Below are 18,812 nucleotides of genomic sequence, written 5' to 3'. Positions count from 1 at the left end.
CTCATCGTCCAATTTTGGATTCTTTTCAACGGTTAACAGGTTGCGAAGATCTTGGAACGTTCTTCCACGTAGCGTTACCGAGGTCTCTGTTCCATCCGGATTTAAATCGAAATTAAAGAATTTCATTTTTAGTTTCTAATACTCTTGTAATCTTAATTGTATTTCCGTTCCGTAAATTCGAACTCGTTATTTTTGTATTTAATTTTCTCCTGCGTATTACACAGTCTCTGTAAAGGGCTTCTAGCCCGTTTAATAAATAAATAAATAGTAATATATTCATAAGTTAACCAGTAATTATGTAAGATAAATACATCAAGCTGTGGTTCCATTGACTCGGGGGCTTAAATGTCGCACGATTTAAACGTAGTGAATTGTACACTAAACGAATAAAATAATTTAAAAAAAGTGCGTCATAATATGGCGGTGGGTCCCGTGTTAATTGGACACCGAAAAAATAGATAGGACGGTTATGGCGTCAGATGTCTATTTCCTGACACTACTGATTGATCTGTGTTGTACGTAGCAATCAGTTCTTAGGATTTTAATTTTTAGCTGACAAAACAATCACTAAAATGTTGTTCTTTTTAGTATATAATCTTGAATCGTTTTTAAAGAATCAATCTTTAGTTATGATAGCTGCGCAAAGAACTTAGCTAAGATAAACGAAACATCTATCTTTTCCCAAAATTTCGAGTTATTTAAAGCCCTTTTGATTACGTCATCGTACGACATAGAAAATTAATTTTTTTAGATTTTTTATTTTTAGCTCACAAACTAATCACCAAAATGACAAAATTTTTACAGCATATAGACATTATCATCATTCTGTGTCATATTTGTTTTCAAAACATTTCATAGTTCAATTTTATAAAAATAAATTATTTTAAAAATAAAAACCTTATTTATCATAAAAATTGAATGGAACGGTCAATCTGGAAAATCGAGCGAAAAAAGTAGTATATTTTATCCTTTTTCACAGGCACTATTTATTGTACAACTTATTATATCATTAAAAAACGCGTATTAAAATAAGGTTCACCTAAAACTACTGGAAATATTTAAAACGAATTTCTGATGATAATTTATTTTTAAAAATTTTGACCAGACATTCTACCCAGAAACAGGGTTAATTTTCTACTAGGGTCAAAAGAAAAGATTTAGAGTTTACAACCAGAGTTTTGATGTTACGGATGATAACATTCATTTAGGTTCTAATTGCGTATAAAAATTTTGAACAATTTATAATAAAAATAATTTAGAATTCAAATTTTCTCATGATTATTAGCGAATAATCATCTGATAATTATTAAAATTTAATTTAATATAAACTAATTAATAATCATCAGTTGTAATAAAAATATAAGGATAATTAACGCCTGATCAGTTACTAGTTTGGCCCGTTTCTTAGCTGATTATAAGCTGATAATCAGTTAAATATCATCTGACTTTTTTTTAATAAGGCTGCTAGTATTTTTTTCAGATTTACGTATTTCAAGCTCTCTTTATTCGTCTTAATATAATCATTGTTTTTGTTTTAGTATACGAGTGGCGCGGATTTGGGAATCTTGCTTATTGATGTTTTTAAAAAAGCAGAAATCAAACCAACACATAGTTATTTTCAAAAAATGATTGACTTATTCACGCTAATGAATCCAGTATGTCCAGAAAGAGAAACATTTGTACAGAACGCTTTACGATGGAGTATGACGGGTTCTACTTACAAGACGGGGCATCCTGATTTTCATCGAAAACTGGCTCAAGTTTATTGGCAGGGTAATAACAAGATTAAGTTTAACAAACTTAGGTCTTTCGTGTAATCTTACACAAATTCTACTACCACCCAATATTATATGACGATACAAATTGTGCGTTTTTTACTCTATAACAAATGTGCATGTTGTATGCTCTAAAATATAGCATTCATCCATCTTAAGATTTTACCTCTAATGTATACAATGTCAATTGTACTTCAAAACTTAAATCACGACGTAGTTGCCCTTCGATTTGGAATTGAATTGCTTTGAAATACTTCTTATCTGAGTGTATACAATTATTTGAAATTCACATAGAGTTGGATAAAAAAAAACCTGTTACAAGGTAAAATGTTGGCAACTATTAGTTATGGGTCTATTCTTACCAATCTGTTTCTTAGTAGTATAATTATATTTTCTTTCAAAAAGTTATGAAATCCTTGAAGAAACTGTTCAGTGTCAAGCTTACAAAAGTCTTTCTGTATTTTTATCAATATACCCTAATGAATGTAGTGAAATAAGTTTTAAAATTCCCAAGTGTTAAAAATTAGCCACTGACAGTTATCATTTCTTATTACTCCAAGAGCAATTAATCTCACTATAGCTTCAAGATGAGAATCCGCTTTGTGTTTAATGATTCTCCTTCTTCTAATCTAAATCTTCTAAAACTAATCAGAATCATGTTGCGCAAAGAAACGAGTAGAATCATAAATATAAAAAAAAACCAAGCAAATTCCCCTCAACTATAGAATAATCATTTTAACACAAAGCGGATTTTTATCTTGGATCTATAGGAAGATTGATTCTTCTTGAACTAAAAAATAATTATTGTCAGTGCAGGTGAATTAAAATCTGCTGACTATTAGTTACACAAATTAAGATGGTTGCACTTTTTAAAATTATACTTTTAATGCTTACATGCCGTTCCGTCGTCTTGTGGTCTTCTGAGCCAATCAAGGTTTTTTGTATGACAAAAATACTACCTGTAATTGTGAAATGTTTAATGTGCAGCTTACAAAAGTTTTGTACTTTTAAGTACTTACTTGTACTTAAAAATAAGAGTATCGCATAGCGAAAATTTTTAAGCAACTATAGCAAATTAATTTTCGATCATAATTATTTTGCTAAAAGAGAAATTTACATAGAAAAATATTATGATCATTAAAAAGATTTCATTAAAATCTTCAAGATACATAACTCAAACTCAAGCATCAAAGACATATTAAATAAGAAATCGAAGATAATAAAACGCATTTAGGTTAAAAAGCAAATTCAAAATCTCAATTTTTGATATGCATATTACTTTGCTCTGGTGGCACTTAGAAGTCTAAATTTTTTTCTGTACATTTGGGGGTATACTGGACCATCACAGTAATTTTGACCGAGATTTAAAAAATTTCTCTCAGACCAGTCTAGATATTATCTTCTGGGCATTAAGTACCCTAAGCGCAGCCTGGCTGTCTGGGAATATACTTATTCGCCTGTCAAGTGCACCAAGTTTTATGATCCTCTGTGCAAAGCTTAATATGGCATAGATCGCTTACTGAAAGACCGTGGTAATCCTCCCCAGAGAGAATAAGGTTCCCCTCTTGTCCCTGCAACAGTGGATCGATCTGTATAGCAGATATGTCCTTCTTATGGTAGTGTGTCTCTTCTAGTCTTCCAATCATGCCGTATTGGAATGATGATTTAGTATTTCCTTTCGAAGAAATAACACGCTATCATCATATCCGATTTAAGGAAGAATTCTAGGGTAAGGCAGAGTTCTGGTCGCGGCGTTGTTATTTCCCTCCTTCTCTGATAGTGGCGGTGACGGTGGTGTGGGCGTGATGTGGGTGGGTGGTGATGGGGGCAGCATGTCGGGTGATACTTGGGTCCCTTGCGGGTTGTCCTTGTGTCGAGAGGTCTAATAAAACCACCCCTTCTCGAACCGCTTGCTACCGGAGATAAAGTGGCTTCACTGTTATTGGGACCGTTCTTAAAAAGAAAAGCGGATCCAGGATTCTATCTTCTTCTTTTTAATGCTTTGTTCAGGCACTAATCCGCTCATTTTTACTTATCGGTGAATAATGAGCTCTCGGGTGCATTTCTTTTTCAGAGCTAAGGCCTTTGAATTTTTCGGCAGCTAGTTGTGGCTGCTTTTTTCTCGCGGTTCGTATATTTTTTGTCTTGTTTGCGCACATACCGCTTTTTTCTTTTTCTCTCTTTCTCTATGGATTCCGTGCATCTAATAGTTTGTCTGGTTGCGTTTTTTTTTATATTTTTCGACTTTTTAAATTTTATCAACATAATTTGCTTTTTGTGGGATAATTTCGTAGTCTTTTCAATTTCTTGAATTCACAATTTATTTTTTCGTATTTAATTCTTCCTATCCTACTTTACTTTCCTAGTATTCAAACATTTGTAACTACACAATTTCAACAGAATACATTTTCGCTCCTTGCGAGCTTTTGATACTGTTTAATACCGCTTAAATTGGACTTAAAGATATTCACTGATTTTGTTTTATGACATGTGCATTCAATGTTCAAAGTAGCGTTTCAAATTGTTTATGTGAAATTTCCCGAGTTCATTCTTTGTACTTATATCTATTAGCAAGTACGTATCTATCCCGATTTTTTAGTTGATCTCGTGGGGTCCTTCGTACAAATTAAAAAATTTCGCGATTTTTCCGTTTTCTGCGTCGGATACATTTAGTGCCTTAACCATTACTTTATCGCCGATTTCTAATTCGAAATGCTTCGGGTGAGCATTCTTTTTTGCTGCGCGTTGAGAGCGATTCTGTGAGCTCATTTGCAAGTGTCATTAATCGTAAATTGTTAAGACAGTGGTGTGCATAGTTTGTGACAGAGCATAAAATTGTTACGTCATACGACGTATGCCCAATATTAGTAATATTTCTTTATGATTTGAACAATTCGATATGGCCTAAATTAAATAAAAACTGCTGAATCTCAATTTTCCAATGCGTCAGTGTCGCTTATGAGTTGAGTTCGCAAAATGCCAACTAATCACTTTTGTAATACGATTTCGATTTACCTTGCGAAACAAATGACCAAATTTTGGAAGGATGCAAAGTTTTAAATAAGCTCCGTATCGCGCCGGTCCGACAATCGGTGACAATTATTTTAAACTTAAAGCCGCCTAGCCGCAAATATATATTTCTTACAAAGTCTAAATATACAGATTTTATAAATTACAAGTCTTAGCTCTTTTTAAATTAAGTGAGAATATTATTTTACATTGAAACGAGATTTATATTTACTTTCACTTCTAAGATTTATTTGAATAAACAATCGGTTTACCGTAAAAGAGATCTTGTTAGTTACATTCATTTACGAGAAAATCCAAACTACCCAGCACGAGTCTACAGCTGCAATCTACTCAACTAGCACCAGGTTCAACGTAAAGGTAAGTTTCACATTTATTTACTAACAGTGAGAGTGCTAGGCGCGAATTAACAATTTCTTACAGCCTCGCCACTACACACATTACGTTCCTATCTATTCAATTTAGGATAGTCAGGACGTAACAACATACAAGTGAGTTTGAAAGATTAGGTGCAGCTATTAAACTTAGCGCAGTGCTTAGAATCTGTCATGAACACGATGATCGAGAATTAACCTCAAAAGTGAACAGCAGAGCGCTGAGTAATGAGGTGAGACTCTTACTTGTTCAAGTGAAGCCGTATGGAAGAAAAGAAATAAGAAATCAAATGTTAAAAGAATTTCAAAATTAAATAAATGAGATGAGAATGAACTTCAAGAATATAATTTAAAACGTAAAAATGCTCTCTTCAGAAAATTGAATAGATAACTAAAAAAAAAAAACAATTTATTAAAAAAACTATTGGAAAATCAGAAAAGCAATAAATCAATCGTTAAAAACAGAACATCTACATAAGTTATGTCAAGTAATAAAAATTGCAACAAGCCAAAAAGAGTGCCTAAGATCATAATAAAAAAAAATTGGAGAAGATAAAAATGTAGAAAAAGTAAATCAAATGGTTTCACAATATTTGATTAAAGACAAAACAATCTAGACGAAAAAAGTAGTTAGAAAAAGGATGGAACAATTATAAATTATTTAAATGAAGAAAGTGTTGGTAAAGCGCATAAATAACTTAAGTCGAAAGTGTCCGAACCATCTGAAGTCAACAAAGAACAAGTAATGAATCTTACAGTCATAGTTGTGGGAATTGATAATTTTGAAAATATGGATGGTAAAAATATTGAGAATGACATCAATGAGAGAAATTTCAGCAATTTTGAAAGAAAATGTATCATTTTAAACTCCTACAAGAAGAGTAAAACTGAACTGCAGATAGTGATTTTAGAAATGCCTGCCGAAATTTACCAACACGTCAGAGAAAATAAAAATAGACTTGTTGTTGGATATAAAAACTGTAAAATTTACGTGATAACGTAAATTTTCGGTAACAACGGTAACAAATGTAAAAATAATAGTATCTTTTGAAGTGTACTGGAAAACAATTTTTTTCGTTTTTTTTTTTTTGTTTCTCTGGAGAGTTGGAGAAATGCTTGATGCACCATGTCAGGAGTCGTGCGAGACTCCCCGTGATACCCACTAAAACTCCACCTCTCATAGGGCCGTGAAAACCCCCCCGGTAACCGCTTCCGTATTCCTTCGGGGGGTCGCCTGTCTTATGCTGTCCTAGCCATCATCTAGTCTATTAAGCAACTGTCGTTATTTTTCGCCCGGAGAACCGTCTTCGAGTACACCGTTATGTCGTCACAATTCTGCTTGCTGCCAAGCATCGTTTCAACTACTGTCTTAAGCCTGAACGTCCCTATCGTCAGCTCTAGTTCTTTTCATTTTTCAGCCCAGCGAGGACAGTCAACAAACGTGTGTCTTACGTCGTCCCGTTCGTTACCGCAGTATTTGCACCCCGGTGTTGCGACTTTATTTATCGCAAAAAGGTAGCTCCTGAAGTATCCGTGACCGGAGAGAAACTGTGTAAGGTAAAAGTTGACCTTGCCCCACTTCCTGTCGACCCACGGGCCTACATCTTTGATAAGGGTTCTGGTCTACCTAGCCTTTGGGCATTCGGTCCACCTAGTCTGCCAATTACGCATTATTATTTCTTTTTCTTCCGTGGTGATGGAAGTGCTGTTCAACGCTAAGCGAGCCTCGTAGATCCGCTTGCGTTCAGTCGCAAGAAGATCCACGGGGATCACCCCCACGGTTACCATCGAAGCCTTGGCTGCAACTGTCCGGTAGGAGCACGATATTCCTAGGACCCCCCTTCGCTGTACCGCCATTATCTTTTTCCGATACTTATTTATACTCATAGTATCGGCCCACACCTCTGCCCTATATAACAGGATAGAGTTAGTGGTCGCCATGAGTAACTGTCTGACTGTTGGCCTAGGCCCGCGGATATTGACCATGAGTCGGCTAAGTTGCGCTATCCTAGTCGTGGCTTTCTTGCAGACGCGGTCTAGGTGTTCCCCATAGTTCAGTTTCCATCCAGCATAGCACACTACTCATAATCGCGTTGAGCTTCGCTTGCGCGATGTCCACGTTTCGTGCCGTTATAACCGCGGCAACGTAATCTGCGTATCCCACAAGCGTCACATCTTCCGGCGTTTCGAGATTTAGAAACCCGTCGTACAAGATACCCCAGAAGTCCGGCCCCAAGATTGAACCCCGTGCTACTCGTGCAGTTATAGGTCTTTTCTTACGCCCTTCTTTTGTGTCATACTCAATAACTTGATCCCTCAGATAATCTTCCGCAAAGCGCATAATGTATCGCGGCATACCGAATGATTCTAGAGCAGCGAGGATGTCGGTCCATCTTGCCGAGTTGAACGCATTTTTTACGTCCAACGTTACCAGAATCACGATATCTCTAGTCGCGTGTCCAACCTCTTTTACTTTCTTTGCCGTGTCTGTTGTCGTGTTTGTACTGGGGAACATAAAACAAAAGAATGTCTCAGCCTACATTACCAAGATACGTTGGCACAGTAGAAAAAACATCAGATAAAGGTATGATAAAGAGAGTGTCTGGAATATCTACGAATTCACTACAATCAATCAATACACATGTATCAGAAAGGTTAAGAAGCAGGAAATAAACAAAACTGGATCAAGATCTTAACTTGAAAATATCAGCAAGTTTGAAAGTGAAGTGAAAGATATTAAAACGCTCAATAAGACAATAATGAAGGAAAAGAATTAAATTTTTATAAGTACATGTAAACGTAAGTGTTTAAATACGAATTTTTAAAAATGAAATGAAACTTTTATTGAATATTTAGCAAAGAAACCATGTATTATAATGTGTACGGAAACCAAGAACTTGCAATATCTTTAATTCTATCAACTGCAGGGTTATGAAAAATGTTACAATAAAAGTAAAATCAATAAGGTCGATGGTGTCATAATATATGAGTAATTCTACAAGAATTCGGACACTTCGCGATCGAAAAATCGAGCCCTTGCAATTTTGAGAGCATACTCACCAGACCAATTCTTTTCATGCGTTTTAACATAGGGGAGATGAGCTCTGTATGGATAATTCCTAGAATGCAAAGGTTGGCACGTTGCCTTTATTGCATATTTTAAGGTTGTTGGAAAGTATGTATTCCAAAATTGACTCACCTTTCTCGTTGATGTCGCGACTTCTCCAATGGACGTGGTGTCTGTTGGCGTCGCTTCCTATCGCCATCTGGCTGCTCTTGTCCATGATATTTTTCACTAGGTCTCGATCGGCTTGTGGTGGAGGCTCCTTTTCATCATACGGTATGTGTACAGATTTAAGGATTAGTACTGGGCTGCTCCGCTGTTCTTGTATAACCGTCGTCATGTCATTGGTGCTATGCTGTGAAAGTAGTTTAAGTTCTAATGTTGCTGTGTAAGTTTTAATGTACTTTTTGCTACTATACAGACTCTTTTTCGTTTTATTTGGAAGCCTCGCCTTCAGAACTCTTAGCCCAAATTTGATGCTTCCGTTTGACTCTATCAAGCATTTAAGGGATTCTCCGTTCAAGGTTATGATCAGGTCTTTACTGTTTCCGCATTGTTTTTCCGGATAAACTTTTTTTCTCTATCAGTGAGATCATCCGATTTTTCTTTTCCATTCTTTCAAGAAATTTGACCGCGTTCTTATACTCTTTTGGCTCTATGTTCGCGGTCAAATTTCTTTTTCTTTCTTCTTCTGTCGGCACTCTTTTTCAGCTATAAAAATTTTCGGTGACCCACGGGGTACTTGACATGTTTGCAAATTAACGCATACAGAGAACAAACATCAACATAATCGATCTTCTCTGGGATCCGCAAAAATGAATCTCGTGTGTCAAGCAGTTCGCTCTTTATATTTATCTTATTTTTATCAACAAATCAATATAGTTCTTGGTTTTGTAAGATTTCAGTATTGACTCGGCATTTTCATGTTTCAATAAGTTGGTAATTCGCTGTCATTACTCTTTCACTGATTGCCAATGTCTTCTCGTACCTCGCATCCATTGATTCACTATTTGTTAAATCTATATTTCTGTTTATTGTGTAACATCAAGGACAACCGTGCCAAAAACAGCTATGAAACTGAAGTACAATACCACATTGATCCTCATTTTCTTACGTTTCATAGTAACCATCAACTACGATGCCTTCTGTCAGTCTTTTCTCCTGACTGCGTCCTGTGTGCTCGATGTGACAGTGAAGAATTCGCTGCTTTATCCAAGCAAGCCAGTGTAAGGCAATTCCAGACTGATTGTCAGTAATTCTATAGCCACGTGGTGATAAAAAACCTTTTGAGCTTTTTTAAAAAATTTCTTTTTAAACAATCTTATCCAAGAAGAAGCTATGGTTGTGCACTTGGTGAAAGGATCCACATTGTATTTCAAAAACGTTTTGCGAAAAGCTAAACAAGCCAATCTCAGAATTTTCACATCTTGTTTGCGGTATTTCACGATTTCTGATTTAAAATTGAACGTGTATCAACTTCGCTGCTGATCAGTATACCATTTTAAAAAATTTTCTGGTTTTCTTACACTCACGGATTCGACTGTGTATACATCGAGAGGTGTTAGTGGACCTTTGTAGGACTGATTTTCCTCCGTATTAAATAGGTGTGAAAACACCTTTTTTCATATCGGGTAATACGTAGGTTTCGGGCAAACTGACTAAAGATATGTAAAAGTAATTCAAGCTGTCGATAAACTTTATCTGTAGCACCTCCTTCAGAATTATTTTTGATCCATTCATCATGCCGATGTAACGACACGGCCGTCATTTCCCCCACAATATATTTAGGTATGAACTGTTCGTCAAATCCTTGTAAATTTTGTGCTATACATAAAACTTGCTGCCTTAGAGCTATCGCAAGTTCAAAGAAATGTTTCATCGGTTCGTAATCAAGCACATATTCACGAATACCACATTTTTCGCAGCTAATCGAAATATCTTCAACCTCTATGCAATATGTACAGACATGTTGTACAACACACGGATTTGATCACAGATAGCAATTGTTGTGTTTCAAAATCGTAAAACAAAAATAGGACTAGATTCGTAGAGTTTAAGCTTTTAATCGGCTGTACACGACATAGGTGTCTAATGAGTGCCCATAACGTGCACGTTGTGCAAAAAGATACACCGTACTCGTGTGGATCTTTTCTATTTATTTAAATTATTTTAAAACAGTTTTGACAGAGTTTAAATTTGCTACACACACTATGGGTCCCATCGTACTTTCTTTCTTTAATATGATTTGCTAGACAATTATCCCCAAAAAGTAATCTTGAACAGTTATTGCATTTTTTTAACACCTCTATTATACTACAGAGAGGCAACGACATACATTTGTAACACTTTTGAAGCATCTATGCTCCTCGGCTCGCCAATAACTTTTATTGCACGGTATACAGTAATCAGCGCTACAACCGGATGCAATAAGTTTTGATATCGGCTGATAATAGTGCGCTCGTTCGTAATACATTATGCATACTACATGTAAAACTGCATCACCGCAAGTAACGCTAAAAGTGTCTCGTCATATATACGTCCAAATGTGGAAAAGATATAGACAACAATTGCTGTATTACGAGTAGCAAAATAATCTTGAAACGTATGGATTTCTTGTAGCCCGAAACCCTCGACAGGTCCTTGAACATTTGCTAAATTAATAAGTTACATGGCCGCATTTCTCCTGTCCTTGCTCTACTATTTAGAACGAGATTCCTAAATCTGTGAAGCTTTCCTGCACGTATTTATCCTCTGATAGTGTAACTATAAGTGGCGACCAAATTTCAGGTAGACACAAGATATCACTATTCTTAATAGTCAATATAGACTTTTTATTCACTGATTTTTCAGTCAAACGCACTCGTTCATTACTCACTAGTGTCTTTGACAATTGCACAATTAATAGATAATCTTTCATTCTCATTAAACTCATTGGCACTTTGCACAGCACTGTATAGTAACCTCCAAAGATCTTCAATGAGAAAATCTTCTATGAGTCTGAACGATGTCCGAAAAGGTCTACGATTGAACTGCAATGTTGTCGATGGAAGTCTCATTCATAGCTCTCAGGCTAGGTGTGAAAATCTGCATTCACGGTGGTTCCGGTAGAACCCCGCGTATCGCTCTTTCTCCATAACCAAACCGTCTGTAGAAACGCGTTGACGGGCTTTTGATTATATCTAGAGATTTATTTCTTAGAGCTTAGATTTTTCTCTTCCTTCACTGCTCTGTGAATGAATACCTGTAATATTCATTTTTTGATTTTTTTTACAGATTTTATATGTTATTATATATGTTATTATTATACAAAAAATTACTTTTCGCTCTTACCTTCATAAGCTGGATCGGTTGTACTACTATTGCTGTGGTTTCTACTACTACTACTACTGCTGCTGCTAGCGCTATTGGTACGGCTGCGTGTCTCTGAAACTTTAGTATTAGACATGCCATGTAATATTCGAAAAAAATTCGCATTGCAATAACAAGTGTAATACCTACGAGAATCTAATAACAATTCTCTCCGAATGAATTTCCGATTCATGATGGTCTAGCTTCTGAAACTGTAGAGTGAAACGGGTGCCATAATTGCGTAAAATAAAAAATTAATTTTTGTCTACTATCACACAAACATCACTCTTACCATTAAATATTTCCTCTTTGTGCTGGTGTTGCTGCTGCTGTTGTTGCTCTTCATGGCGACACTGTGGTTCCAAAACTTAAGTATTAAACCTGCACATTTTTATTTTTAAATCATCGATAAAAGCGAAACGCTTTGCTTTTCACATAAGGCACTCACTAATGTTTAAAGGTTTGCTTATGAACACACACACACACATACACACACAAAGTATGCAGACATTCAAATATTATTGATAAATTCATTAAACTGCAATAAATATTGTTCTCATTTTATATTTAATTTGTACTATTATTATTAATTTTTTAATGCAATAATCGATAATTACATTACTTTTATGATTTACTCTGCTATGTATAATCTATTTACAATTTAATCAATGTATACAATGCATGAATTATTATTTAGTAAAAGTACTTTATTTTATATTTGTACAAAGTATTTTGTTCAATATTTGTTTAAGAAGTTGATTCTGCAATGTAGTAACCATATATCATTGAGTTCAGTAGTATCATAAAGTTTTATCATTTCAGACTTTGTGTTTCTATGCGGTAGTTGTATATGTATGTTATATACCTATACATACATAAGTGTTGAGTAGACGCAAGAGTACAATAAAAAGTTCACCAATTCAAGATGTTAAGTAATATGTAAATTTAAATGTATGTATGTGTGTATATATATATATATATATATATATATATATATATATATATATATATATATATATATATATATATATATATATACCACCATATCACCATGTGTGTGTATATATATATATATATATATATATATATATATATATATATATATATATATATATATATATATATATATATATATATATATATATATATATATATATATATATATATATATATATATATTATATATATATATATATATATATATATATATATATATATATATATATATATATATATATATATATATATATATATATATATATATATATATATATATAATATATATATATATATATATATATATATATATATATATATATATTATATATATATATATATATATATATATATATATATATATATATATATATACATACATACACACACACACACACACACACACACACACACGGTGATGAAAACAATATACGTGACTTGCTACTGTCAGCCACAGACGTGTTGTGTCGTACCACAAAATTTCAAGGTGCATTTGATTTGCAGAGTATCATAAGATTCACAAAGACAGAGAAAAAAAGGTTTAGTAAGAAAAGAGAAAAATGGAACTAGGAGTAAAAACATAAAAGAGTAAGCCTTCAGAAAAATAAATATGTAAACTATGACGCTATACTATGAGTTTAAGTGTTTTCAAAATTTTCCTCTTAAAAAAATGATGGCCTTTGTTGTGAAGCATTTAATACGTGATTTTGATTGGTTGCTGGTTGGTTGCCTAGGCAACGAGATCAGAACCGCGCTTTAAATTCATAACCCTCAAAACAGTCATAACTCATAACCCTGGTAGAAATGCTTGAGGTGTTTAAAATGAAATGTGAAAACCTTGATAACAGATAAAATATATGTAATATAACTAGCAAGAAATTTTAGTAAAAATTAATCATTACCAAGAGTGTGTAGTATTAGAACATGTATTACAACGCGTTCGCGTCAGCGACTAGAAATAAAGAGACGCTAGTTTTCGCAGAGTGTGCGGGTATTTTGAAAGTCGAACCAGATCAGCGCGAGGAGATTCAGAGAGTCGTTGATAGGGTTTTGGCGAATCAGCCGGAGGGCGCGGGTCTGACGTGGATGGCAGAGCATCATATTGTCGATTCGGCATCGCTGGAGACGGCGCTCGCCGAAAACCATGCAATTGATGAAGGAGTCGAGGAAGTAGAGCGCTTGTTTTTCGAGGGGTTTATCGAGAGATCTGCGGGAGATTACACTAACGCGCCGGTCATGGTTCGGAAGGCCGATGGTACGTTCCGGTTTTGCATAGATTTTCGCGATCTAAATAAGATTATGCGAAGAGATGCGTATCCGATGAAGAGCATGGATTCGATATTAGACCGTCTAAGAAGGGCGCGCTATTTGTCGAAAATTGATTTACGTCAGGCGTATTATCAAATTCCACTCGCTAAGGAAAGCCGGAAGTATACGGCGTTCGCGTTGCCAGGCTCGGGGCTGTGGCAATTCACGCGAATGCCGTTCGGTCTTGTCAACGCGCCGATGACGCTGCAGCGATTGCTCGACGCGTTGTTCGGTCCAGAATACGAGCCGCACGTGTTCAGTTATTTTGATGACTTAGTGATCGCTACCGAGACGTTTGAGGAGCACGTAGAGTGGACTGAGAGAGTATTCAGTAAGCTGAAGGAAGCGGGGTTAGTCGTTAACAAGAAGAAGTGTCAGTTTTTCTGTGAAAAAATCCAGTACCTAGGGTTCGTGCTCGATCGAGATGGACTAAGGCCGGATCCGGAGAAGGTAGCGCCGGTGCTGGATTATCCTGCGCCGAAAAATGTGAAACAGTTGCGTAGATTCTTGGGGATGGTAGGGTGGTATTCGCGCTTTATCAGCCGGGATTCAGAGTTAAAAATTCCGCTGGTGAAGCTGTTGAGAAAAGGGCAAGCGTGGCAGTGGGGTGATGAGCAGCAGGAGTCTTTTGACGCATTTAAAAAGGCATTGACGGAAGCTCCGATTCTCGCGAGGCCGAACTTTAATAAGCCTTTTACTCTGCAGACCGACGCGAGCTCGCACTCAATAGCCGCCGTTCTCACGCAGGAAGGTGAGGACGGAGAGCACCCGATTCTCTACGTGAGTCGAGTGCTCACGCCGGCGGAAAGAAATTACACTGTAACCGAGAAAGAAGCGTTGGCCGTAGTTTGGGCGATTAAAAAGCTTCGTCCGTATTTGGAGGGCTATAAATTTCGCGTGATTATGGATCACTCCGCTCTAAAATGGCTTCAGAATTTACGCGATCCGACGGGTAGGTTAGCGCGTTGGGCTTTAGAATTGCAGCAATGGGATTTTGAAATCGAATACCGTAGGGGCGCGTTGAACCACTTGCCGGATGCGTTGACGAGAGCGGTTGAGCCGGAGGAAGAGGTGGCGAGTTTTGGGGAAATTAAAGATCCGGAGTATCTTAAGCTGCTTATAGAGGTAGAAAAATCTCCGCTTAAATACTCGAATTGGCGTGTCGAGGACGGAAAGCTTTATAGGTTTCGAAAAGAGCCCATGCTCGATCCGATAATTGATAGGGAGGAGGATTGGCGATTAGTAGTGCCAGTAGAGCAGCGTGAGCGCGTCCTTACGGAGGCTCACAGCACACCGTCGACGGGTCATTTGGGCGTGGAGAAGACGTACGATCGGGTAGCGCGCGAATATTATTGGAAGGGAGTGTACCACGATGTGTATAATTTTGTGAACGAGTGTGAGACGTGCCGGATGTACAAGGTGTCTCAGAAGGGAAGACAGGGCCTGCTCGGCAAGAGAATAGTCGAGAGGCCTTGGGTGGTGGTAGCAGCGGACTTAATGGAATTTCCACCGAGCAAATTGCGAAATAAATACTTGGTCGTATTCCAAGATTTATTCACAAGGTGGGTGGAAGTTAAGCAGATCCGTAAAGCGGACGGAAGGTCAGTGGCTCGTGCGTTCGAGGAACTTGTGTTGTTTAGATGGGAGACGCCAGAGTATTTCTTGTCGGATAATGGGAAAGAGTTCGACAACCAGTATTTAGCCGGAGTGTTGAAGGAGTATGGTGTGAAGCACGTCACGACGCCACCGTATCATCCTCAAGCGAACCCCGTTGAACGGAGCAATCGCACTTTGAATACGATGACAGCGAGTTTCGTGAAAGAAGACCACCGGAATTGGGATGTGCATGTGCACGAGTTTCGTCATGCGGTGAACACAGCCGTACAGTTGTCTCTCAAAGTCTCGCCTGCGTTTCTGAATTACGGCAGACACCCGCGACCGGTGGCGAGTTTGCGCAGAGAAATGGAGCGGAGAACGGGTGTTGAGAAAGTAAATCCGGAGGATTGGGCGAATCGAATGAAGCGTCTTGATGCGCTGTGCGACTTGGTTTCAAAGCACGTCGATCAAGCGCAAGAAAAACAAGCGAGAGAGTACAACAAAGGTCGGAGGGTAGTGACCTTTCAGGTGGGAAGTTGGGTGGATCGGCGCACTCATCCACTTTCGGACGTAGCGAAAAAGTTCTCTGCAAAGCTAGTGCCGAAGTGGGAAGGGCCGTTCGTGATAGAGGAAGTGCTTGGCCCGATGGTGTAAAAGCTGGGCCCTGCACCGGGGCAGGATGCGAGTCGGAGGATAGCGAAGGCCGATATCACGGAATTGCGGCAACATATACCGAGCAGAGCAGCTCGGAAGGCAGCGAAACTCGCCTGATTTTTTTTATAGTTTTCAGGGGAACGAGATGGGTGGAGGATGCCGCGACTCTGTGGCCACAGCAGCCCCGACGAGGAGGAAGAGAGAGTTCTGCTGGAGGAGCCACGAGAGAGCGAGCCGCAGCAGCAAGGACAAGCCGGAGCGGAGACCTCAGTAATTCCGCAGAGATCAGCCGAGGAGAGCGTTATTATGATGCAACCCGGAGCTGCTCTTCCTGCACCGGACACTCGTGAAACTGGCCAGGAGGCCAGTGTAAGCGAGCTGGAGCCACCGACGGCAGTCACCGTCCTGGCAGCTCTAAACCAGGAGAGCGAGTGGGAGTATGAAGAGTGTGGTGAGGGGGAGGCCTCTGTATCGGCTGATACAGTGGCCGGGGCCTTTGAGCCAGCAGCTGCGGAGGTTGTGGCGTCAGTTGCTGCCGTGACTGCGGAGGAGACGGCAAAAGGGAATCCTTCCTGGGCCGATGAGGTGGAGGGCCAGCCCAGTCAGGAAGAGCCCCAAGCCATTCAGGAGGTCACTGAGTGCGCGAGCCAGGCGGAGCAGGCACAGTACGGGGAGATGAGACCACCGATTAAGATTCCGCCCCTGCCCCCAATCGTTTCGGCTGTGACGTTCAACCCGAACTTCATGCTGCCGGACGAGCCGGAGCGGTATGCGTGGTTACAACCCTCTGATGCGTCTGTTTTATTTCAGAGGAGCCTGGCCGAGCGACATGGAGCTATCCCGAAAAGCTGGGGCACCCTTCGCTGCCCCCGAACGATTCTGCCGCTGCAGAAGCCAACGGGGAGAGCTGCAGAGAAAGAGACGACGCCGCAGCGTATGGAGACTGAGGAAGAGCCGGAAGATCGAAGCGAGGTAGAGATAGAGAGCGAAAAGGGAATTAGAGAAATACCCCCAGGCGGGAATTGGCAGCTCGACGAGCAACGGGTCGACACCGGGGCTGCGCTCTCCAGTCAAACCTATGCAGGTCGTGACGCCCACGGCGCAGAGAAGCGGTGCGCCCATTCCCTGGATGATCCCGATAGACGCTGGGCAGGCGGCTCTAGTCAGCTGGGATGAAGACTGGGATAATGAGGGCCAGCAGCCACCGGCAAGAATAGCCGCTCAAGTGCCAACGAGAGTAGAGGAAGAGGAGCCAGAGCAGCCTCGTAGGAAGAGAATCCACGTCGCCAGTTGACTGGGGACGACTACTTCCCGTTACACTTGGAGTCACGGGAAGCTTCGCCGGAGCCCGGAGCCCCAGTGAGACAGGGTCAGAGCCGAGAAGAAGGCGCATTCGCAGGCGCACCACTGAGAGTATTGAAGAAGACGAGTAGGCCCTCCTCACCGGCTGTTGGAAAATTCCGTTGCCCAGGAGAAGCAGTGTGGCGGAGATATAACTTCCCCTTGAGCCGTCTACCACAGCGAAGAGGAGGAGTCTTGTTCAGGGAGGGCCAGCCGGTGCCAGTAGTGCCACCCATCGACCCTCCGCCTTACTGCTGCTTTAACTGCTGGGATCGAAACCACGCAGTTCGGAGCTGCCCAGAGCCGGAGAGACGCGACTACTGTGCCAACTGCGGTCGGCATGGAGTTAGGATTGAGGAGTGCCCTCGTTGTGCGGAGGAGTTTAAGAGAAGAGAGCGTCAGAGACAGCCGGAAGATAGGAGTGGTTCTCCTCCTAGAAAGCTAACGTCGAGAAGTCGGAGAGATGAATTAGAGAGAGAGAGAGAGGAAGAGTATAAGAGACGTCAGCGAGAAGAGCTAGAGAAGGCAGCAGAGAGAAGACATCAAGAGATGAGAAGAGAAGAAGAAAGACGGGAGATATGTGGAGCAGCGGAAGGCACAGCGATGCACAGAAGAAGCTCGACAGGAAGCTGAAGCTTTAAGATTGGAGGAGCAGCGGAGAGTAGAGAACCACCGTCGGTGAGAGGAAGCCGCTCGTCTCCTGGAACAGCGAGAAGAACAGGCCCTGAGAGCTGAGCTTCTGCGTCAGTTAAATGAGAGAAAGCAGTCAGAGATGCAGCGAGTAGCAGCAGTGCGAGTGGAGAAAGAAGCGAGAAGGGCGTTTGAGCAACGACGGCTGAGGGAACAGCAGGAAGAGCTTCGGAGAACCAAAGAGTTACGGCGACAGAGAACCCAGCGTCAAACACTAGAGGCTCAATTCCTGCAGCCAGTCCGGGGAGTCGTGCCGGAGAGAGAAGGAAGAGTGTTGGGACCATCAAGAATGCCCCACCTGCCAGCAGATCCCAAACAAGAGATCCAGTGAGAGATGCCCTGGCGCTGCTGGAGGGGCTTCAAGGGGTCCCCAATGAGACTAAGGACGCGGTGCTTCGCCGGGTCTACGGTCAACCCTAGTAGACGCAGGAGAAGAGGGATGAGACCAGCCGGAGGGGACCAGCCGGAAGCACAGAGAGCAGAGCAAAGGCCCGGAATCAGGGATTACTCCGGTCTAGTGAGGGGCATTGCGACGAGGCGACTCATCGTGAGCCGTGTCCTTCGGCGGGCTCTGTGTCGTGTGCGCGATTTGAGCTAACGTGTGTGTTTTCTTGTTTTTCTCGTGCGAGTGTGGTGCAA

At 39.9% G+C, this 18,812-nt stretch overlaps 1 protein-coding gene across 9 annotated transcripts in view; it reads left to right on the top strand.

Moving 5' to 3' along the window:
- Positions 1-18,812, top strand: part of LOC100498673 (UPF0363 protein CG9853 homolog) — a 203,114-nt gene that overhangs the window by 85,905 nt on the left and 98,397 nt on the right. For all 9 annotated transcript variants that reach the window (XM_031921446.1, XM_032601395.1, XM_032601397.1 and 6 more), the window contains 1 exon segment: positions 1,539-1,773. In XM_031921446.1, the coding sequence (XP_031777306.1) occupies positions 1,539-1,773 (235 nt within the window).

The sequence above is a fragment of the Nasonia vitripennis genome (genome assembly GCF_009193385.2).
Source record: "Nasonia vitripennis strain AsymCx chromosome 1 unlocalized genomic scaffold, Nvit_psr_1.1 chr1_random0011, whole genome shotgun sequence".
Lineage (NCBI taxonomy): Eukaryota > Metazoa > Arthropoda > Insecta > Hymenoptera > Pteromalidae > Nasonia > Nasonia vitripennis.
The sequence above is the reverse complement of the archived record's forward strand: the minus strand, read 5'-3'. Positions and strand labels throughout refer to the sequence as shown.